Below are 25,304 nucleotides of genomic sequence, written 5' to 3'. Positions count from 1 at the left end.
GCAGGCAGACCTCTCAGTGGGAGGCGCCAAACGTAAAAACTGAGCGCCAATGGCGGGTGGCGGGCTCTAGTTTCGCCCCCCTGAGTGCAGTGATAGAGTTGGGGAGGGAAAAGGCAAGGTATTCAAAGGATAGCATGGGAGGGAGGTTTAGGTGCAGTTCAGTGATGGATAGGGAGAGTTTGTGGAAAACGGCAAGACCCCCCCCTCGGCCAGAGAGGCAGGGCTTGGCAATGAAGCAGTAGTTTGGGGGGGTAGCTTGGTTGAGGGAGTAGAAGTCCGAGGGCTGTTGCTAGGTTTCAGTGAGTTACGTGCGTCATGTGTCCCGCTGTATGAACGGAAGAAACGGCCAATCTATATATCTGGAAACAAACACGCTTATTGGCTCATTAACGCTGGTGAGATCAACTACTGAGGTATCTAATGAAACAGTGTTCTTCGATACTCAATAGTAATGAAGGAATTCAATCTATCAATACCGTAAAAATATAGAATTCTGATACCCAGCCCTATACAAGACAAGTCTACAGTAGGTCTAGGTGCTACTATATATAAATACTGAGAGAGAAATGCACACAGACACACCATGCACACCTTTAATTTGAGCCGTTTGGCCTTCCGTGACATTGTGATGTCACAACGATACGCTCATTGCATGGGTGGGCCTTGACCTGTGTGTCTCCGTTTTTCTCTTTTTTCATTTTTATCCGATTAATCGTTTCAATGAATTAATCAACTATCAAAATAGTTGTTGCAGCCCTACTTTGTATGCATTCACTCCACCTCTAAATGTATTTTCATTGTAACAAGTTACAATAATGAGATACAGATGGATGTAGGATTTCTAGCCAAGGCTAATTTGGAACGCCTGTCCCTGGTTAGGCTTTTCTACTTAACCTCTTAAGGCCTAGCCATATTTTCAGAAAATTCGCCTAAAAGTACATACCCAAGTAAATGGAAGATTGATCCACTTCTACAAGGTCCATTTGCATGTTCTTGGTATCTAGGGACATCTATGGACCTCGGTGTATGTATTCCCAGTGTCAGAAATATTGTGTCTGTTACTATGCTTGAGTAAATTGTAATGAACCAAAGAAGAATATTTTGAATAACACCATGCCAACATTGACCAAAAGTGAAAAATTCAGCACCTTCTTGAGATCAAGTGTACAAAAAATCTAAGCAAATGAATAAAGGGCAGATGATTTACAGTTTTTTTTGTAGATACAGTACTAAATTTTGCCATCCGGACACATGAAATATGAATATAGAATATCAGGCCTATAAATTACCTTATTATGGCCAAGTCATACATCTATGGATCGGCCCAAATTAAATCTCCTCTTTCCAATGGCAGAGTTAAATCTGGATTTAGTACAGGGTAGCAAAGATAGCAATGATACTGTGAATTAAATCTACTGTAAGTACAGTTACTTTTGTATAATGTCCAAAGCTCCGCCATTTTTTACCGAATTGAGACACGTTTTTCCCTAGACGTTTACGGAAAGGTAAAGAAACAATATGACCCCAAGGGGATCAATAAAGGAATATCTTATCTTATCTTTTTGGCAATAACGTTGAGGTTTGTTCGACCTGTGAGATATAAACAAGATTTTCACGTCAATATTTGTTTTTGTATATTCATTTGTCTGCGGCTGGTGTGAGCTGGGTAGTGTAGTTTTATGAAATTTACGTCCATCGAAAGCCCTGGGTCTCCTCTTTCTTAGGACTACAATGATTTCATGACGGCTTCCTGTCCTCGCGTCTAAATCGTCCGTTTTCCGGTGCAATGCGCAGAGATTTTTATAAGCTCATATTTCACTAATAACACTTAAAATCATTGGTAAACAAACGTAGTGCTGAAAATATACACTTTGAATGCTGTTTTGATAGGGTTAGGGTTTTTACTCTTGGCTACATTTGAAAAAGAAACACAACATCTTAATACGGACTGTATTGATCCATTTGTGATGTGAAATAAATCTCGGCCCGGTACCGGTAACCGAGGTTAGATGTGGTCATTACATCATCATTACCAAAAGTAGATAACATTTGCACATAATTAATAGTGGCAGCCTGTAATCATGACGTTTTGGTGTGAACACACCTTCTTCAGAATGAAGCATGAAGGGTAAGTGACCCTAGTATATACAAGTCAAACAGGAAGTGACAACACATTCCCACAAGAGATCTGCAAAAAAGTACAAAATACCACTTACAAGCACAACCTTTTCAGAATTATGTAAATCAAAAAGAAGCGTGTAAATCAAAAAGCGTGATATTGTGAACAAATACTGGTACATTTTAAAGTCAGATCCTAAGATTGGAGGTGTGTTCCAGGAACCACCCAAATACTTCTACAAACAGCAACCTAACTTAAGGGACCAGTTAGTTAAAACAGATTTCCCCCAAAAATTTACCCATTTTATGGCTAATATTCCAAATGGCAATTTTCCATGTTTGTCTTGTACCCAATGTCATGGCATGATTAAAGATACATTTTATTTACAACCAAGTACAGGTAGGAGTATCGCTGTTAGAGGCCGGATTACCTGTAATTCTGATTTTGTTGTTTACTTGCTTAAATGTCCTTGCAATCTTTACTATGTTGGAAAAACAAGAAGACGTTTTAAAAATCGAATTTCGGAGCACAAATGTTCTATAAGAAGAAATTACGAGAAGTCTTCAGTTGCAAGGCACTTTAATAAGTTAGGACATGATATTTCTGGCTTAAAATACATGGGTATAGAGCAGGTCTTGAGACCACCAAAAATTTGGAAAAACCTGGAGTGCGTGCCTGGACAATGTTTCCCTATTTTTATGTATGATATCAGAGGTTACAGCACCCAGTGTCAAGTATAGTGAGGTGAGCGCGTTCTACTACTTTTTTCACATAATTAATAGTGACACTCTTTACATGATCATACAATAATTACAATGACATCACATTACTATATAATACTGCTCCAAGGAAAACAATTATGATGAAGTTAGAAATATAAAGTATATGTATATTTAGGTTTTACGACATGTAGCCGACACATGATGGCCGACAGTATAGTAAATATCTATTTTCATGATGGATATATGATACTTTCATATTGAGAATACTATTTGGTCAAAATATCTTATTTTTTCCCCCATATCTTTCATAGCTTTAACATTATTTGGGTGCCGATATTTAGTTTTCCAGTACAAATTACAATGCGATATAACATATTTTCTATGTTTTATTCTTGAGAGTCTGGACCAATTATGTCCTTCATAGAAAAGTCTTCTTTATGTTCAAACTCAAGAAATGTACAATAAATAATATGCGTACAAAGTTAAATGTAAAATAACTGTGTATACCCATGTTATTGTACTAATATATATTTTTTTACAGTTTCTATTGAATTTGTTTAAATGTAGGCTCTGTAGTTACAAAGTAATTATGTTGTTGTACCTGTCCTCAGCAAGATATCACAATATCAAACGTTTTAAAAATTAGAAAATATATTAATCAAATGAAAAATAATGGTTATAAATATATCAAACAATACAGTGAACTATATTTTCTGTAAAAATCTGCCTATCAAAGTTGTGTCCTCAGTTTCCGTAAACACCGTCAGACTTTTTCATAATCCTGGTTAAATCAGGCAATAGTATGGTCAGCTATATCTCTGAGGACCCCTTTTTCACTTCCTGTGTATCATGCATGCAGTGCAACACATGATCTGGTACTTGTTTTAATATTTTAGACAAACAATTTTCAAATGATATGTATATATCGTGGATATCAGTATTGTAAAGATCCATAAAAGAAATCCTTCACATAAATCTCGCAAGCTCTCGCAAGTCACCCCCCCCCCCCCATTTCCCTTTGGCATGTCATGGTAATAGTTTCACCACAGCGCCATTTAGCACACAGCCTGGTCATAATGACTTTAGCTTAGTCTAGGAGAGCAGTCTGTTAGTGTGTTAGTGGCCATATGTTATATCCTGGTTAACGACATACACTTCCCCCAGGGAGGCTGTGTGTGAGAGAGAGAGAGAGAGAGAGAGAGAGAGAGAGAGAGAGAGAGAGAGAGAGAGAGAGAGAGAGAGAGAGAGTGGTATGTGAGAGAGAGATAGAGGGAGTGTGGTGTGTGAGAGAGTGTGCTCGTGTGTGTGTGTGCGTGCGTGCGTGTGTGTGTGTGTGTGTGTGTGTGTGCGAGAGAGTGTGTGTGTGTGTGTGTGTGTGTGCGAGAGAGTGTGTGTGTGTGTGTGTGTGTGTGTGCGAGAGAGTGTGTGTGTGTGTGTGTGTAGGCTAACAAGTGTGTTTGCGGATGACAGCAGACGGTTGCTGTGGAGCCCCAAGCCTCCATTAACACAACCCACTATGTTCCCTCTCTCTCTCTCTCTCTCTCTCTCTCTCTCTCCCTCTCTCTCTCTCTCTCTCTCTCTCTCTCTCTCTCTCTCTCTCTCTCTCTCTCTCTCTCTCTCTCTCTCTCTCTCCACCCACTCTCTCTCTCTCATGGAGGAGGATAGACAGACAGGCAGAAAGATAGACAGTGAGAGACAGACGCAGAGATATAGACAGAGAGAGAGGGACAGGCAGATACAGACAGACAGACAGACAGACAGACAGACAGACAGACAGACAGACAGACAGACAGACAGACAGACAGACAGACAGACAGACAGACAGACAGACAGACAGACAGACAGACAGACAGACAGACAGACAGACAGGATAGAATACCAGGGTGAAAATAAACAAGTTGATAGAATGCTCAGTGGGCAGAGCAAGGCGCTCTGGATGAAAGAGCCCCTCATGGTCTATGATACTCTGGATGAAAGAGCCCCTTGTGGTCTAATGATACTCTGGATGAAAGAGTCCCTCATGGTCTATGATACTCTGGATGAAAGAGTCCCTCATGGTCTATGATACTCTGGATGAAAGAGTCCCTCATGGTCTATGATACTCTGGATGAAAGAGTCCCTCATGGTCTATGATACTCTGGATGAAAGAGTCCCTCATGGTCTATGATACTCTGGATGAAAGAGTCCCTCATGGTCTATGATACTCTGGATGAAAGAGTCCCTCATGGTCTATGATACTCTGGGTGAAAGAGCCCCTCATGGTCTATGATACTCTGGATGAAAGAGTCCCTCGTGGTCTATGATACTCTGGATGAAAGAGTCCCTCATGGTCTATGATACTCTGGATGAAAGAGTCCCTCGTGGTCTAATGATACTCTGGATGAAAGAGTCCCTCATGGTCTATGATACTCTGGATGAAAGAGTCCCTCGTGGTCTAATGATACTCTGGATGAAAGAGCCCCTCATGGTCTATGATACTCTGGATGAAAGAGTCCCTCATGGTCTATGATGAAAGATGGAGAGAGACATACAGGTAGAGAGTAGAGCCATATGAAATCCGCGTTCACGGAATCGCGGACGGAATCGCGGAATTGAGCAATAAAAATGGAATCAACTGTAAAAAAATTTAATAAAATGTATTACAAAAATAATTTATTATTATTTTTTTTATGTTGTGGGACTTGTACAGCACTTTGTTCAACTTTGTTAGTGCTGTAAAGTTGAAACCTTTTTAAATCTTAGACAAACAAAACACTTTGCTTTCATGAAATATTGTAAGAAAAAAACGGAATTTGGAAAAAAATGAAATGGAATTTGGAAAAAAATAAAACGGATTTCATATGGCTCTAGTAGAGAGACAGACGGATAGAAAGGATAGAGAGACAGGCAGGTAGAGAGACAGTTAGAGACAGACTGGTAGAGAAGGTAGAAATACACACAAATTGAGAGACAGGTAGAGAGACAGGCAGACAGACAGACAGACAGACAGACAGACAGACAGACAGACAGACAGGTATAGAGATAGACAGACAGACAGACAGACAGACAGACAGACAGACAGACAGACAGACAGACAGACAGGTATAGAGATAGAGAGACAGACAGACATACAGGTATAGAGATAGAGAGACAGACAGACAGACAGGTATAGAGATAGAGAGACAGACAGACAGGTATAGAGATAGAGAGACAGACAGGTAGAGATACATATATATGGAGAGGTAGAGAGGATAGAGAGTACCAGGGGGACATGGAGAGAGACAGACAGATGGAGACAGACAGACATGTAGAGAGACAGACAGATGGAGACAGACAGATGGAGACAGACAGACAGACATGTAGAGACACAGACAGATGGAGACACAGACAGGTAGAGACACAGACAGATGGAGACACAGACAGGTAGAGACACAGACAGGTAGAGACACAGACAGATGGAGACACAGACAGGTAGAGACACGGACAGATGGAGACACAGACAGGTAGAGACACGGACAGATAGAGAGAGACAGACATGTAGAGGGATAGACAGATGGAGACACAGACAGGTAGAGACACGGACAGATGGAGACACAGACAGACATGTAGAGAGATAGACAGATGGAGACAGACAGACAGACAGGTAGAGAGATAGAGAGACAGACATGTAGAGAGTATAGAGAGGGAGACAGAAAAGATGAAGAGAGGGAAGGAATGGGAGGTAAGAGGAAGAGATGAGGGGAGAGAGAGAGAGAGAGACAGAGAGCGTCTGGCTTGGGTCCAGTGTTATAACTGTCTAACGTTGAGATGTTTGCCAGCTGCCAGCTTGAGAAAGTGCAGGATGCTGCCCAGTGTGTGTCTTTGTGTGTGTCTCTGTGTGTGTGTGTGTGTGTGTGTGTGTGTGTGTGTGTGTGTGTGTGTGTCTGTGTGTGTGTGTGTGTGTGTGTGTGTGTGTGTGTGTGTGTGTGTGTGTGTGTGTGTGTGTGTGTGTGTGTGTGTGTGTGTGTGTGTGTGTGTTAAGGCTGTCCCCGAAGCCTCTTTTTGGGATTCAAACTTCGTCAGGGTTTTTCGAACAAACGTTCGAACCTTCGTTTTTAATTTAACATTTTCTTTTTAAATTAAAAATATTTTTTTCAAAATAATTGTTTTTCTTTTTCTTTTTAAATATCCTCAAACTAAATCCTCAATTTTAATAAAGTGATTAATCTGATTAAATGAGTCTTTCTTTTTTTTATTAAATCAACTTCCTTTAATGAATATAACTTAGCAGTTTTTTTTAATACTATAATATTAGTGTAGCCTAATCTTTATCTGCAACTGTGAAGAAAAACCCCCATTGGTTTAAACAGAATGAATAGACACATAAAATAAATATTAAAAATAAATAAAAATGTATTAAAAATGAAAAATTCGAATTTTGATTTAGAATTCGAACGTTAACGTAACGAACGAACGTTCGAACATTCAGGCTCAGCCTTAGTGTGTGTGTGTGTGTGTGTGTGTGTGTGTGTGTGTGTGTGTGTGTGTGTGTCTGTGTGTGTGTGTCTGTGTCTGTGTGTGCGTGTGTGTGTGTGTGCGTGTGTGTGTGTGTGTGTGTGTGTGTGTGTGACTGTGTCTGTGTGTGCGTGTGTGTCTGTGCGTGTGTGTGTGTCTGTGTGTGTGTGACTGTGTCTGTGTGTGCGTGTGTGTCTGTGTGTGTGTGTGTGTGTGTGTGTCTGTGTGTGTGTGTGTGTCTGTGTGTGTGTGTGTCTGTGTGTGTGTGTCTGTGTGTGTGTGTGTGTGTGTGTGGGTGTGTGTCTGTGTGTGTCTGTGTGTGCGTGTGTGTGTCTGTGCGTGTGTGTGTGTGTGTCTGTGTGTGTGTGTGTGTGTGTGTGTGTGTGTGTGTGTGTGTGAGTGTGTGTGTCTGTGTGTTAGAGAGCACAGTGAGCGTCATCCAAGTGTTAAAACCAGGCACGGGGACCATATGCACAGCCGGTGGAGATGATTGGTTGATGGTCTGTTTCTATAATAATAATACTAATAATAATTGCCCACGAATAGCAATAAATGATAATAGATGGTGGTAATAACCTTACTAATGTGGTAATATTCATTTGATATAGCGATTTGTAAAACAGTTTACAAGGTGCTTCACACAAAATCATAGAGATTCAAAACAGGTCATGAAATCAAAAACACAGATCATGAGTCCTACTCAGATTAAAAGATCATGAGTGTAGTCCTACTCAGATTAAAAGGTCATGAGTGTAGTCCTACTCAGATTAAAAGGTCATGAGTGTAGCCCTACTCAGATTAAAAACATCATGATTGTAGTCCTACTCAGGGTAAAAGTTCACGAGTTTCTGGAACCCTAGTCCTATTTCAATGATGATGACGTTGCGTCCTTTCTCAGCACAATCCAAGCTCTTCCTCATATTACTACTGTATCTCTGAATAGTTAGCCAGGAATCGATGCAAAGTCAATGGAGTCGAGCTCCCGTCGGCACGAGCTGACTGAAGCTCATTGGAATCTACTTTGTGTGCACACAGTGTGTTGTACATTTCAGTGAGCCTCAGTCAGCTTGTATAGAGTTCAACGCCCATTGACTTTTCATCGGTTTGAGGCTAGCTAGCCAGAGCTAGTAGGGGGGGGGGGGGATCGATACGTAGTAGTATCGCGATACTTTGCGTGGCGATACTGTATCGATACAGGGACGCCAAGTATCGATTTTTTATTATTCATAAATATATATATATATATATTTGTATAAGGAAGTTGCATTGTTAATTTCAATACCTGTAATAGTACATGTGCATTCAGCTAAGTTGGAATATGACTGTAATACAAACAGTTCAGTTTGTCAGGTACGTGCGACACAGTGTTTACATCTGTCTGCTTGAGAAAATACCATGATCTGCAATAGAAATGATTGAAGTGAGATGAACAGACTGAACTTTATTTGATTAGATAAAACATGTTGACAAGGTTTTACTTTGCAGTTGAAAAAAGGTAATAAATCGCAAATATCGCAATATTAAATATCGCAATACTCAGCATATTGCAATATATTTAGTATCGCAATACTATCGTATCGTGACTCAAGTATCGTGATAGTATCGTATCGTGAGGCCTCTGGTGATTCCCACCCCTAAGAGCTTGTATGAGGAACAGCACGGCCGGTGCTGAGCGGTGGGGACAGTGGTGGTCTAAAGGTTAGAGAAGCGGGCTTTGTCACTGGAAGGTTGATGGTTCAATCCCCCGCACCGGCAGCATAAATTAGGGCGGGGAGGTGAGCTCCTGGGCAGCTCCTAATGGTCAACAGTGTCAGACTGTCATTGTACTGGGCAGCTCCTAGTGGTCAACAGTGTCAGACTGTGGTTTGTACTGGGCAGCTCCTAGTGGTCAACAGTGTCAGACTGTGGTTGTACTGGGCAGCTCCTAGTGGTCAACAGTGTCAGACTGTGGTTGTACTGGGCATCTCCTAGTGGTCAACAGTGTCAGACTGTGGTTGTACTGGGCAGCTCCTAGTGGTCAACAGTGTCAGACTGTGGTTGTACTGGGCAGCTCCTAGTGGTCAACAGTGTCAGACTGTGGTTTGTACTGGGCAGCTCCTAGTGGTCAACAGTGTCAGACTGTGGTTGTACTGGGCAGCTCCTAGTGGTCAACAGTGTCAGACTGTGGTTTGTACTGGGCAGCTCCTAGTGGTCAACAGTGTCAGACTGTGGTTTGTACTGGGCAGCTCCCAGTGGTCAACAGTGTCAGACTGTGGTTGTACTGGGCAGCTCCTAGTGGTCAACAGTGTCAGACTGTGGTTGTACTGGGCAGCTCCTAGTGGTCAACAGTGTCAGACTGTGGTTGTACTGGGCAGCTCCCAGTGGTCAACAGTGTCAGCCTGTGGTTTTACTGGGCAGCTCCCAGTGGTCAACAGTGTCAGACTGTGGTTGTACTGGGCAGCTCCTAGTGGTCAACAGTGTCAGACTGTGGTTTGTACTGGGCAGCTCCTAGTGGTCAACAGTGTCAGACTGTGGTTTGTACTGGGCAGCTCCCAGTGGTCAACAGTGTCAGACTGTGGTTTGTACTGGGCAGCTCCTAGTGGTCAACAGTGTCAGACTGTGGTTTGTACTGGACAGCTCCTAGTGGTCAACAGTGTCAGACTGTGGTTTGTACTGGACAGCTCCTAGTGGTCAACAGTGTCAGACTGTGGTTGTACTGGGCAGCTCCTAGTGGTCAACAGTGTCAGACTGTGGTTTGTACTGGACAGCTCCTAGTGGTCAACAGTGTCAGACTGTGGTTGTACTGGGCAGCTCCTAGTGGTCAACAGTGTCAGACTGTGGTTTGTACTGGGCAGCTCCTAGTGGTCAACAGTGTCAGACTGTGGTTGTACTGGGCAGCTCCTAGTGGTCAACAGTGTCAGACTGTGGTTGTACTGGGCAGCTCCCAGGTGTGAATGTACGTAACTGTGTGAATGTGAAGCAGGGCGTTGCTGAAACGTCCCAGGGTCCACTTGAAAAAGAGATGGAAACGTGATTACCCTGGTTAAATAAAGAATTAGGCTTCCAAAAATCCAAACGATCTCCTTCAGCGGGAGAAATGCAAGCCATGAACAACAAGTAATTATACACAGTTGGAGGACGGTGTGATCACTGGTCATGAATTAAAAAGTACCTCTTGATTGGTACGCCTAGATAAAAAGAAATACAATTAAAAAAGTTATAATTAGTATTTAAGGAGACTGGTGTTGTTGTTAATTAGTTAACTAAATTAACCGGTGGTTACCCTGGAAACAGATCAGCTGCATCACAATAGTCCAATCAGATTCTTTCTCATTAAGTGAATTATAAGTGAATTATATGTGGCTGCTTCTTTAGTTATTTATACATTTTTCTAATCAAATGCATCTTATAAAAGCCGTTAATTTGCCTGGAAAATAAATCTCCCTTAAAGGGTAACTTCAGAATCGTGGACGCCTAGCCCAATGTCCTCTCCCAGCACACTAGTGGTCTTCACACACGATCAAGTTGGGGCCACGCTTCAGTCTTTAATAACTGCTGGAACCTACTACACCACGAGTCCAGGGCTTGGCCCCATCCCACACTAGAGCTGGAACCTGCTACACCATGAGTTCAGGGCTTGTTGGCCCCATCCCAGACTGGAGCGTGGCCCCATTGCCTTAGCATTAGCTCTGTGGCTAACTAGCCGGCAGCTGCAGGCGTCCAGTATGAAGAACAGCGATGAATTACTCTACCGCTCGACAACATCACTGCCGGTAAGTAGGACATGGGGCCAGAGTTTACCTTTGAAATACAGTATGATTGACAACACTAATTACACTACAGCTACGTGATAATAGCTTGAAGCAGGGGGCACCTTTCTGTTGCAAATCACTGTATTATAGTGTGAACTGCCTCCCATCAATGACTCATCAAATCACTGTATTATAGTGTATTATAGTGTGTACTGCCTCCCATCATGGACTCCTCATATCACTGTATTATAGTGTGAACTGCCTCCCATCAAGGACTCATCATATCACTGTATTATAGTGTGAACTGCCTCCCATCAAGGACTCATCATATTGTCAGGAGGAAAGCCTTGGTTTTTTCCCCTGATTCATCGTCAAATATGGAGTGAGTGAGTCTGCAGCCTATTTTGGCTCCTGGCCTGCATTTCTGAAATGAGTCCGGCACCCTGCGTGATAATTAATGGATAGTGAAGGAAATCTAGGTTTTTCAATGTGTATATAGTGTTAAATATGGGTGGATGACAGCATCTACTTATAGCCAGGTCAGAGAGGTAGAGGTGGTGGAGGAGGACGACAGAGCGAGTCAGTGTGTTAGCAGCAAGCAGGGTGTGTGTGTATGCCAAGGTCGGTCGGCAGCTTGTTTAACATAAACAACTAGATAAGCACTGAGCAGGCTTTTGGGATAACAGCTAGGCCGCGACAACCAGCGAGCGGGGTGAAAGGAGAAATCCATTAGAATAATGAATTTTAGTTTCTTCCAAATACTTTTCAAGGACAATACAGAACTGGTTTACATCTGATGACAATGCAGTAGCCGCTCCGCCATTAACGGGGTCCTCAAGCTCGAGTGATCACGACTCCATCTTGCTATTTCCCGCATATCAACAAAGATCACGTGACGCCGTCGTGTCACGTGAGACAAAGAAGTGGACCGACGAATCAGAGGCCACGCTCCAGGACGTGTTAGAAGACACGGATTGGGATATGTTCAAAGGAAGCGCCAGTGACGTCAGCGAGCTCGCAGACACAGTGGTGAGCTACATAACAACAATAGCTGATGGTATTGTCCTCACGAAAATGGTGCAGGTTTTCCCAAACCAGAAACCGTGGGTGGACAGCACTATTAGAGCAGCTCTGAACTCTCGCACCACCGCCTACAACCTGGGTAGAGAGTCAGGAAACATGGAGGAGTATAAGGCTTCAGTCTATACTCTACGCAAGGCTGTGAAACTTGCTAAGAGGACATATGCTGACAAACTGGAGACACAAATGGCACAAAACGACAAAAAGAGGATTATGGCAGGGACTGAAGACAATAACTGACTATAAAGTCAGCGCCCCCTCAATGGGGAGCGACGACGCCTCCCTCGCGGACAAGCTCAACACCTTCTACGCTCGGTTTGGTGTAGACAGTGGCGCTGCTGGCTCTCCGGCTAGGGACGTCACTGGCGCGCCGGCTGTTGTGGAGGGGGCAACCGCGGGGGGGCGGGGACGCTCTCTCGTTGTCGGAACACAGTGTGAGAAGAGCATTTATGCAGGTGAACACCAGGAAGGCTGCTGGCCCAGATGGCATAACAGGACGCATACTCAAGTCCTGTGCCAACCAGCTGGCCCCAGTGTTCACCGCCATATTTAATCAATCCCTGGCGGAGTCAGTGGTCCCTGCCTGCTTCAAGATGTCTACCATCATCCCTGTACCGAAGAAACCCTCCCCAACATGTCCAAATGACTACAGACCGGTGGCACTCACCTCTGTGGTCATGAAATGTTTCGAGAGGCTGGTCAAGGACCACATTTGTGCCTCCCTCCCCAGTGATATGGACCCTATGCAATTTGCATACAGGACAAACAGGTCCACCGACGACGCGGTCTCCCAGGTACTGCACAGCACCCTCTCGCACCTTGACCGTCAGAAGGGGGGCTATGTGAGACTGTTGTTCATTGACTACAGCTCAGCGTTCAACACCATAGTCCCCACCAGACTGGTGGACAAGCTGATCGAGCTAGGTCTGAGCTCCGCCCTGAGCGCCTGGGTACTGGACTTTCTGAGCGAAAGACCCCAGGCGGTCAGGGTGGGGGGTCAGACCTCCAACACCATCACCCTGAGCATCGGGTCCCCCCAGGGCTGTGTTCTGAGCCCCCTGCTGTACTCACTCTACACACACGATTGTGTGGCCAAGTTCACCTCCAACTCCATAGTGAAGTTCGCAGACGACACGGTGGTGGTGGGGCTGATCTCGGACAACGACGAGAAGGCCTACCGGGAGGAGGTTGAGGTACTGGAACGCTGGTGCCAGGACAACAGCCTGCTCCTGAACATTGGTAAAACCAAGGAGCTGATCGTGGATTATAGGAGAGGACAGCAGGAGACGCACACACCACTGATGATTAACAGGGCTACCGTGGACAGGGTGAGCAGCTTTAAGTACCTGGGGGTCCACATCTCAGAGGACCTGACATGGTCAACACACATAGACACAGTAGTAAAGAAGGCGAAACAGCGCCTCTACCACCTGAGACAGTTAAGGAAGTTCAGAGTATCGAGGAAGATACTCCAGTCCTTCTACTCAGGAGCTGTAGAGAGCATCCTGACCGGAAACATCACTGCCTGGTATGGAAACAGCACGGCACAGGACAAGAAGGCTCTACAGAGAGTGGTGCGCTCAGCCGAGCGTACCACGGGTATTGCACTACCTCCCCTGCAGGTTCTATACAACAAGAGGTGCAAATCCAGAGCCTGCAGAATAATGAAAGACCCCCACCACCCCAATAACAGCCTGTTTCAGCTGCTGAGGTCAGAGCAGGCGCAGAGCAGAGGCCTGCGAACCCCAGCTACTAGGACAGAGAGGCTTAGGCGTAGCTTCTTCCCCCAGGCCATCAGAGTCCTGAACAATGAACATTGAGTACCACAGAACACTGAACTATCCACACATAAGCACACATGAGCACACACACGACACGCACGCTGTGCACGCTCACACACTAGCAGCCACTTTAACACTTCAACATGAGCGGGCACACACTCATGCGCACACACTCACACTTATTGCCAAAAGGAAAGGCCACTTTAAATCAGTATTAGCAACAGTAACAGTGTATTGCACTACCAAAGCTACCTAGCATGTCCTATATGCTCTGTAAATAACTATGTACAGATACCGATTTTGATGTCACACCATGTTACCTGTTACCTGTTATTGCACAATTTTTTTTGTATTGGATTCTATTATATGTTGTACCCACTGTATTGCACATCGTTGCGGGCAAGACCACCCGCATTTCATTGTATACTCGTATGCCGTGACAAATAAAACTCTTGACTTGACTTGATGATGAGGCTTTGTTTATGGAATAAACAACGTTTTCCCAAGAAAGGTATCAAGTTGCCAGTGTCGAATTCTTATGATTACGGATTGCATTAAAGGGGAATGACAAAGATTGTACAGCCAGTATGAGAAGGTCGACGTCGGAGAGAGAAATAAACACAATGCAGGAACTACACAAACACAAAGATAAAGAGGTGATACTGGCTGATTATGATCAAAATCCAACAATAGGTTATTGGAAAGATTAACAGCAATATCAGGCTCCTTAAACATTGATCACTGCAGCTCACCATTGCCTACCCTACAGTGTGTATCAATAGGTATGCTACTACTTCACTTTAGTTACCAACTAGTTGCAATAATGTATTTTTCACAGTTTATAACCTAAAGGTTGTGGAGAATGTTCTACTGTATCCTATCCAGGAAGTGTATACTATACTAAGTGTATACTATCCAGGAAATGTATACTATACCAGCATATACTATCCAGGAAGTCCATACTATATTAAGTGTATACTATCCACAAAGTGTATACTGTCCAGGAAGTGTATACTATACCAGCATATACTATCCAGGAGGTGTATACTATATTAAGTGTATACTATCCAGAAAGTGTATACTATATTAGGTGTATACTATCCAGGAAGTCTATCCTGAGCTCATTAAAGTGAAATCTACTGCCCTGTAACTGCTAGAGTATAAGGCTTTGGCACTGATGTACTGGTCAAATTAAAAGGTGTGTAAACTATGAGCTCCAGTCAAAAAGCCGATACTACTTCATCATGTAATCATGGGGATTTATATGAGCTTCAACCTGAATGAATGAATGAATGAATGAATGAATGCATTTATTTAAACAGATGTTAAAATACACACAGGATTTAAAACCCAATTGGGCCACAACAACCATCACATGCATTGCATTGTTTGAGGAATTATCGGGCAATAAAGTCAGAGACGTATTTTCATTGAACTTCACAGCTTGCAATGACCAGTACCAGCTGTTACGTATTCGTTAGAATGTTCGCTTCTCAAAACCATATCTCATGTGAGATCGTACAGCTGTTAGGGGACAGCTCTGTCTTCTGAGAGGGACGTCTCTCCAGATCTCTCCTCTCTGAGAGGGACGTCTCTCCTCTGGGAGTGACAGATCATTCACACAGTCTGGGACACTGGACCATGCAGCATTTATAATGATGTGAGAGGTCCAAACAGATCCCAGATCGGAATTACTCTATACCTACCAGACACGACCACACAGTTGTCTAATGAATACGCATGACTTCTCTTTACACAAGTCGTGTACAGTAAATGTTTGAGTAAATACAAATAAGAAAAAATATAAAATACTCAAGCAACTTGTCATAAGCCAGAGTGTGTTACCCTGGACTTCAGGTACACAATAACAATAAGCCAGAGACATTGAAATAGTGTTCCGATAATAATTATTCCGTGCCAATGGGGCTGCTATAACTGTTTTAATGTACCATAATGCAGTGCTTTCTGTCATTAAGAAGCACTCCCTCCAGTGGACAAAACGGATACTACATGGAGTTACTAGAGGAACAAGTCCAAATTAACAGGTTAACATAACCTACTCGCATACTGTAGCTACTGAGTCCTTCTTTGGGTTACACCAAATCTACACTAGCAACTCACTAAACTACCCGTTTTTGTTGTAATACTAGTCATGGAGAGGAATGTAAAAAAAAATTAAAAAACGTTATCCTAACTCAACAATATGCATCAGATTATTGAAAGTGCGGGTGACTGCATGTGACGAGGATGTCAACCCCCCAAAACGTAGGCCTATGTCAGAGAGAGAGAGATAACTCAGAAGACTAGTTCATATCATTTCTGGATTACCCACAAACCACTAAAAACCGTTGCTTTGCACTTGTCACTGAAAATTATACATTTGCATGTTCAATTCCTACATAAGTCCTATTCTATGTCCAAGCTCCATTCTTGGCTCAATTCGCCTATACAGCTATCACACAAAACTGCCTTAGATCCCGTCCTAAATATATCTATGTTATCAATCATTGGGCCTATAGGATGGAGAGAATAGCCCCAGTCCCCATGCATGCTATGGCAGCAGTCCTATAATAGGTGCAGCAGCAGTAAGACTGCTTCATAAACTTCCATTATTAATGTGAGTGTGAATGATGTGTAGCCTCGCATTGCGTGTTTGTTGCTGACCCGGCACACACACGCATAATATGACGAACAGAGAGACACACACTAATAAGTAAAGAAAAAAGCACTCGAAACTTGAGGAGCAAAACCAGCTGTCTTGGAATAATAAACATTGCACTTCAACTCACCTTGGGCCGCTGTTCCTCGGGTGCCGAATACACTTGCTATCAAAGTGGCCACATACCAAATCATAGTACTATTGCCGACCAGAAATAAACCTCATCATCATCATATATATCTCAATAAAGTGCCCCTTCTTTCAATGCCATGTCCCCGGGACGACTGAGGCAGTTGGTATCCGTTTTATTATAGACATCCCCCGCTGCACACTTTTCCTCGGCGCTTTCCCTTCTTCTCTCTTCTTCTTCTTCCCCCTCTCCTGCTCTCTCCTCTCGCATCCTCCTCCTCTCTACTGTAGCTGAGGCGGATCACCTGCACACCGACAGCACCGACAGGACCGGAGACGCTCCCTCCCGGTGCTGAAACCAAGCCTCTGACAGTTTAGGAGAGACCCTGGGTCCGCCTCCGCACGCTTTCCATTGGCGACGGTGGGCGGGTGTGGGGCGTGGATTCGGTGTCGTCGTCCCCGCGCCGTGCGTCGAGGAGCAGGGGAACCGGACGCGTGAACTGTTTCAAGGTGAGTTGGAGCGTGGATGCTGTCTGTCTGTGGCCGAAGAAGCTGCGGTATTATTATTATTATATTCCCATTTCATGGTCCTCCAGAGACTGAGAGGAGAGCCGGGCAGGTCGGATCGGGAGGAACTCTATAGTCTGGTCTGGTGCTCGTCGTCATCACATGTTGTCATTGCGGGGTGCGTTCTGCAAGCAGACTATACACGTAACAGATGTGTGTTTAGAAGAAGGATATTATTGGCAGTTTTATCCAACCCCTTGGAAATGGGTGCCTGATCATCAGTGTAGTTACAACAACTATGCAACCAGTATATCCTCCACACGGCTGTCGCTGATACACTGAAAAAAAAAAAAAAAAAATTTCACACGAAATTCACTGTATTATTTTACAGATTACTTTAGTTTTTCTACTTTAAGTGTAAATGCCATAAAAATACAGTAAATTACCTTTTATCAAAATATTAACCATTAAATAAAGGTTGTAATTAATCTGTCAATGTATTTGATTTTACTGTAATTTTAACAGTATAAGTATTTGGAAACATGCATTGATGCCAGACATTTACCGTTTTATTGCAGCTTTTTTTCTTACAGTGTATAGGCTTCGCCTGCTGGTTGGAATTAAATAAGTGACAGATTACTTTAAAAAAAAAAGAGAAGGGAAAAAAAGATTTTTTTCTTTTTTCCGAGTAATAGTTCTCCGAGTCAAAGTTATTCCGCACCAGTGAAAAGAAGACCTTTCCCCTCAGAAGAGGCTTTTCGTTGTTAGCCAGGAATCCCCCCTTTCCGCAGTATATAGGCTACAGTAACTGAGTGTGGAGGTGTCTGTGCCACAGGCTAGGCTACCATACACGAATCGTGTTTTTAGTAGTAGTACTAATAGTAATAATAATGTCAACTTTGTGGGTGTGTGTAATTTGTCTTAATCCTTGACAAAATTGTGTGGATCCGAGATTCCGACCTGAACGTATATGTATGTCATATATGTCCTGATTAATTGAAAATGGGGGACCCTGATGTAAACAAGACGAAAGTCTTTCTCTGGTCTGCATCCCCTTAACAATTGTGTGTATTGAGCTGTACTGTATTGTACCCATTCTGCAATCTGTTAATAAAGTTTTCAATCAATCAATCAATCAATCAACGTGTGACGCTTCAGGTCGCTTCTCGTCTCTCTCCCACGCACAAGTATAACAGAAGCAGCTCATGTAGTCTATATACTGTACAGATCAGGGCTACATGCCGTCATCTATATATCTTTGACTGTGTGTATTCTTATTTTTGACTATACCTAAATGTTTATCGTGAGCGATATCTGTGGTGCTGAATTTCCCTCTGGATTAATAAAGTACTTCTATTCTATCTATCTATTCATATTTGCACATTAGGCTATAGGCTGCAATTCTCTTATTGCAATAGATTAGGTTGGAGAACGCTTTATTGCCTAACACACGAGATAGAAAAGACAGACAGGACAGGGCATAGACCCAGTTCCAGCACCATGGACAGCTCCCGCGTCCTGGGCATAGACCCAGTTCCAGGACCACGGACAGCCCCCGCGTCCTGTTAGACAGGACAGGACAGGGCATAGACCCAGTTCCAGCACCACGGACAGCTCCCGCGTCCTGTTAGACAGGACAGGGCATATACCCAGTTCCAGCACCACGGACAGCTCCAGCGTCCTGTTAGACAGGACAGGGCATAGACCCAGTTACAGCACCACGGACAGCTCCAGCGTCCTGTTAGACAGGACAGGGCATAGACCCAGTTCCAGCACCACGGACAGCTCCCGCGTCCTGTTAGACAGGACAGGGCATAGACCCAGTTACAGCACCACTGACAGCTCCAGCGTCCTGTTAGACAGGACAGGGCATAGACCCAGTTCCAGCACCAGGGACAGCTCCAGCGTCCTGTTAGACAGGACAGGGCATAGACCCAGTTCCAGCACCACGGACAGCTCCAGCGTCCTGTTAGACAGGAGGACAGGGCATAGACCCAGTTACAGCACCACGGACAGCCCCCGCGTCCTGTTAGACAGGACAGGGCATAGACCCAGTTACAGCACCATGGACAGCTCCAGCGTCCTGTTAGACAGGACAGGGCATAGACCCAGTTACAGCACCATGGACAGCTCCAGCGTCCTGTTAGACAGGACAGGGCATAGACCCAGTTCCAGCACCACGGACAGCTCCAGCGTCCTGTTAGACAGGACAGGGCATAGACCCAGTTACAGGCTACAGCACCACGGACAGCTCCAGCATCCTGTTAGACAGGACAGGGCCTAGACCCAGTTCCAGCACCACGGACAGCTCCAGCGTCCTGTTAGACAGGACAGGGCATAGACCCAGTTCCAGCACCACGGACAGCTCCCGCGTCCTGTTAGACAGGACAGGGCATAGACCCAGTTACAGCACCATGGACAGCTCCAGCGTCCTGTTAGACAGGACAGGGCATAGACCCAGTTACAGCACCATGGACAGCTCCAGCGTCCTGTTAGACAGGACAGGGCATAGACCCAGTTCCAGCACCACGGACAGCTCCAGCGTCCTGTTAGACAGGACAGGGCATAGACCCAGTTACAGGCTACAGCACCACGGACAGCTCCAGCATCCTGTTAGACAGGACAGGGCCTAGACCCAGTTCCAGCACCACGGACAGCTCCAGCGTCCTGTTAGACAGGACAGGGCATAGACCCAGTTCCAGCACCACGGACAGCTCCCGCGTCCTGTTTCTAATGTGTGGGGTGTTTACACTTCGACCTTCCAACACATCCCGCCTCCACCACGACGCGACATCAGGTTAACCTTATCAAAACCCCGCTGTCACATGGATGTGACGAATGAAGCGTCACACCACACCATACTTGTCAAACCGTCAATGATAATAATAATAATAATACCAATTGTCCCCTTTCAGGACATAACGATTGACTTACAGCTGACAGCTAACAACCTTATTTCAAGTACGTTTCTTTCTCTCTTTCTTTAGCCTACTTTTATGTGTAGAGATCATAGGCTGCTATTCTATCTGTCAATCAAACTTGACATTTCCCCCCAAAAGGAAAACAATCGAAAATTACTATTACTAATAACCGCTATCATAGTTAGTAATACTATACTAATAATAATCAAAGTAGATATAGCATCAATCTTTGACTTATGAGTCAACCTATATTATTTGACTGCATTCGTTTTATTTACCTTCTATTTTCAGTAACCTACTTAAGAAACACTGTATTTGCCAAGTATGAATATATGTCTGGTGACATTAGTGCAGTGACCCCTGTGAAAAGGTACCATGGCATTTCCATCCGTTTTTGGTCACTATTATGATGGTAGTGACTGTAGGTATTATCATCGGTATCATGGTTAAAATTAGATTATACCATAGTATTATTTAAGTACAGAATTGGTACACCATACACGCGGCTGGGTGGCGTAGCGGAGATTGCGCTCGTCACCAATGCACGAGACTCCGGTATCGAATCCCAGTCTCAGCATTGCCTTCGACTTGGGCCGGCCGTCGTACTGGCTCATTTGGCAGAGTCAGCGGGTGGAAGTCGATGGGTGGGGATTGGACGTTGTGGACAGCGACTCCTACAGGTCGGTTGGGTGACGCCTGCACAGCAGAGACAGGAAGTATCGGGGGCAGCGGGAGCCTCCCACGCGTTACACCTCGCCACTGAGAGTCTGCGCTGTCTGGTGAAAAGATGCGACAGGCTGCCTCCTCGTGTACCGGAGGGGACACGTGATGCAAGGCTTCTATCCTCACTACAACCGACCAGTGGGGGGCATAGTCTAGCAACATTCAAGACAGGGGAGGGGAGAATTGGCAATACGAAATTGGGATGGGATAAAAAAATAGAAAAATAAGGAGAAAAATGATCATAATATCCTGGCACTTAACATTGTGTACTGTACGCATACATGTATAAATGTATGTGTGTTCAAATATGCATACTGTATAATGTCACTGCCAATTTGTGTTTATTGTTGTATGTGGTTATAAAGACAATTATGTGCTGTGGAAATGGTTCAGATTCAGATTCAGATTTCTTTATTCACCATATTGTACAGGTACAAATGGAACGTGATTTGACATTTCAGTGCATGATTATTCACAAATAGGAACAACAAAATAATAATAATGATAAATAAATAAGTGCAAAACAGGACAGAACAGTGAGACAACAATAAGACAGTAAAGTGCAGTGGTAGTGGTAGGGGACATGGATACAGTGCAGCATAGTTCAAGTCCAGAAGTCCAGCCCTAGCAGCTCGCCATAGAGGGGGGGTGGAGCAGGGGGACACCTGACTCGTTAACCAGGCGAGCCGCTGAGGGGAAGAAACTCAGTCTGTGGCGGGACTTTAGTGTCTTGGGCAGCCGTAGCCGCCTGCCGTGGGGGAGCATGTTGAAGAGGTTGTGACCCGGGTGGGCGGGGTCTGCCATGATCTTCCTCGCCCTCCTCAAGGCCCTGGTGGAATGTAGGGACTCGAGGGAGGGAAGGGGGCAGCCGATCACCCTCTCCGCCGAGCGTATCACCCGTGTGTCCCCTTATGAAAAGGCATCGTGGTAATATAAGTTTTGTGCATTTCCCAGAATGTTGCCGTGTTCCTTTAACACTAGCACAGCCGACAAGGGGTCACATGACCCCTAGGCATTTTCAATAAATGTATCCTCATCACTCGGTCGAGCTCCAGCTCTGTCACTCAATGACTTTTCCTAAAAGTACCCGTTTTATCTGGCACGGTTTCTGAAATTTCAAAATGACTTCAGGAAAATGTAATTCGAACGTTATTCCACATATGGGCCGTTGGAACAGACGAAAGTCACAGCACTTTGCGAGCGTCTAGCGCAGGGGTGGCCAACCCGTGGCTCGCGAGCCGCATGTGGCTCTTTGCCCGTCAATGTGTGGCTCTTCCATCAAAAAAAAAAGAAATACAAAATTATAATATATATATATGTTTTTGTTTGTTTATGTCACTCAAACCTACATTTCATTGTGGTAAACCTCATATTTTTATATTCAGAGGTAATTATATAGTTTACACTGTTTATTTTTCTCATATTTCTCATATGCTGTCGGGTCATCTGACCCGTTCCTGGCGGGAATTAGGGGCATTTTCTCCATGGCTGTGATAGTGTTAACTGGGAAAGAGAAAAATATGTACAAAAACAAACAACAACCCCAACAAACCACAAACAATTAGTAGCAACAGGGAAGATGGAAGTGGACATAATGTGTCCAGGGGTGTGTGTGCGTTTCACTCATTTACTCTCATATGGGGGTCCCTATGACAAAATATGATCAAATAGGGTCCACAGTCTTATGTGTATCAATGTGCGGGTCCTTGATATAAAGAGAACCACTATCCTATAGACACAGTACCTGATATAAAGAGAACCACTATCCCATAGACACAGTACCTGATATACAGAGAACCACTATCCTATAGACACAGTACCTGATATACAGAGAACCACTATCCTATAGACACAGTACCTGATATAAAGAGAACCACTATGCTATAGAAACAGTACTTGACCCAAACGGACGGTTTGTCTTGGTGTCGGGCTGCATTTGGGGAACATCCATTACTTTTTTGAACATTTATGCCCCCAATGCCGATGAACCCACATTTATGTCTGACATGGTGTTGCTGTTCAATGAAAACTGTAAAGGTTTTGGAGTGATGGCGGGAGATTTTAATCTGACAATGACAGCATTGGATAAGTCTAGTCAAACTAACCATAGCTCCAAATCCTCAAAAGTTCTTCAAGGGTTATGTGCAGAAAGTGGCCTAATTGATGTCTGGCGTGAATTACATCCAGGCATTAAAGACTACAGCTTCTTCTCAAATGTACATAACTCATATAGTAGAATAGACTATGCCTTTATTTACTCAAAATATATATACATGATAAAGGAATGTGAAATTAGCCCAATCATTTTATCAGATCATGCCAGAATATGCATGACTATTCAGTTTAATAGGAACAACTCGTTCACCAAACAATGGAAATTTGATAATTCATTACTCCAAGATGAAGAATTTAAAGTAAAAACGCGAACATGGATTACAAACTACATAAAGGAAAATAATGACCCCCTCATTGACCCTAACATTATCTGGGAGGCTGCAAAAGCCACTTTAAGAGGACTAATAATTTCATATGGTTCATTTAAAAAGCGAGTAAAAAGAGCACAAGCACAAGAACTTGAGAGAGAAGTAATAAGATGTGAAGCACTTCATAAGACAGCGTCTACAGAGGACAATTGGAGACAATTAATTGTGGCCAGGGCCAAATTAAACCTTAATATTTCAAACGAAATTACAACAAAAATGAATTACGTTAGACAAAAGCATTACGAATTTGGCAATAAACCAAGTAAATTACTGGCCCATCAATTAAAGAAAGAACAAACTGAAAGAACGATTAAAGCAATTAATCTCAATGATAATATAACATATCAACCTAAAGAGATTAATCAAGCTTTCTTTGAATTCTACAATACACTTTACAAATCTCAAAGTTCTCATTCACAAGAACAACTGGACCAGTACTTACAAAATAAGAAATTGTCAAAATTGTCTGAATTAGACCAGCAATACCTTAACTCATCATTTACAAAAGAAGAGGTTCTAGCCACAATTAAGTTAATGCCCATAAATAAAAGCCCAGGACCAGATGGTTTTTCTGCTGAATTTTATAAAGAATTTTGGACTGAACTTCATCCCATTTTTATGGCAATGATGTATAATTTCTGTCACAATAGAATACTCCCTCAATCAATGAACCTAGCATATATCACAGTATTGCACAAAAGTGGCAAAGATCCTTTAAATAACCAAATTATTAGCAAAAAGACTAGAAGATATCTTGCCTAAATTGATTAATCCAGACCAATCAGGTTTCATAAAAGGGAGATATTCTGCTGACAATATAAGGAGACTTTTAAATGTAATAAACCATTTGGACACCAGTCGGAGCCCTTCTCTGCTCCTATCACTGGACGCAGAGAAGGCCTTCGATAGGGTTGAATGGAACTTTCTTTTTTCTATACTTGACAAGCTTAATATGGGACCAAACTTTATCGCTTGGATTAAAGCAATCTATAAAAATCCTAAAGCAGCTGTCATTACCAATGGAGCTTCGTCTGATTTTTTTACACTAACGAGAGGGACAAGACAAGGATGCCCACTGTCGAGTTCACTCTTCGCGATGGTGATTGAATTGCTGGCGTCATGTGTACGAGACAATATTCACATTAAAGGACTGAAAATGAATAAGGAGGAACATAAAATATCCTTATACGCGGATGACATTATTTTATACATAAAAGACCCAGAACAGTCCTTATCACACTTATATAACGAAATAGAACAATTTGGAAAATACTCTGGATATAAGTTAAACTTTAATAAATCAAATGCTTGTCTCCTGCATATGACCCCAACCGAAACGATGTATAAAACATATCCTTTCAATTGGTCTCCAGAAGGGTTTAAATATTTGGGAATAAACATTACACCGCAACTAGAGAACTTGTACAGGGAAAACTATTGTCCTCTTATAGAAAAGATAAAAACTGATTTGTGTAAATGGTCCACGCTCCCATTATCTCTGCTGGGAAGAATAAATGTAATAAGAATGAACGTCCTTCCAAGACTAAATTTCCTTTTTCAAATGTTACCATGTTACTTATCTACAGAATTTTTCAAATCTATGAATAGACCCATCTCAAAATTTATTTGGTGCAACAAAATGCCTAGGATAAAGTTATTGACACTTATGAAACCAGAATCCATGGGAGGTCTCGGTCTCCCCAACCTCCAACATTATTTTTGGTCAGCCCAATTAAGAAATGTACTGTCATGGTCGTTGGGAAGACGGGACTCACAGTGGTTTCAGTTAGAAGCTAAATTTGTTGACCCGTTACCATTGGACTCTCTCATATTTATAAAACAATTTAAAAAGATAAGAAACATAGGTAATTGCTTCACTGTTTTTAACACACTATGTGCTTGGAAGGACTGCTCAAAAAAACTGGGTATCACCAATTGTACCTCCATATACTCTCCTATCTATCACAATCCTGATC

The 25,304-nt window shown here is 43.3% G+C and overlaps 1 protein-coding gene across 1 annotated transcript in view; it reads right to left on the bottom strand.

Moving 5' to 3' along the window:
* The window catches only part of igsf9bb (immunoglobulin superfamily, member 9Bb), a gene marked incomplete at both ends in the record, with an annotated part of 506,998 nt that extends 490,239 nt beyond the window's left edge, over positions 1–16,759 (bottom strand). The window contains 1 exon segment of the mRNA XM_084319954.1: positions 16,696–16,759. Coding sequence (XP_084176080.1) covers positions 16,696–16,759 — 64 coding nt within the window.
* Positions 16,760–25,304: the final 8,545 nt, after the last annotated feature.

This window comes from Notolepis coatsorum (assembly GCF_963971535.1).
Source record: "Notolepis coatsorum genome assembly, chromosome: 8".
Lineage (NCBI taxonomy): Eukaryota > Metazoa > Chordata > Actinopteri > Aulopiformes > Paralepididae > Notolepis > Notolepis coatsorum.
Note: the sequence above shows the minus strand (reverse complement) of the source record. Positions and strands in the feature narration are given on the sequence as shown.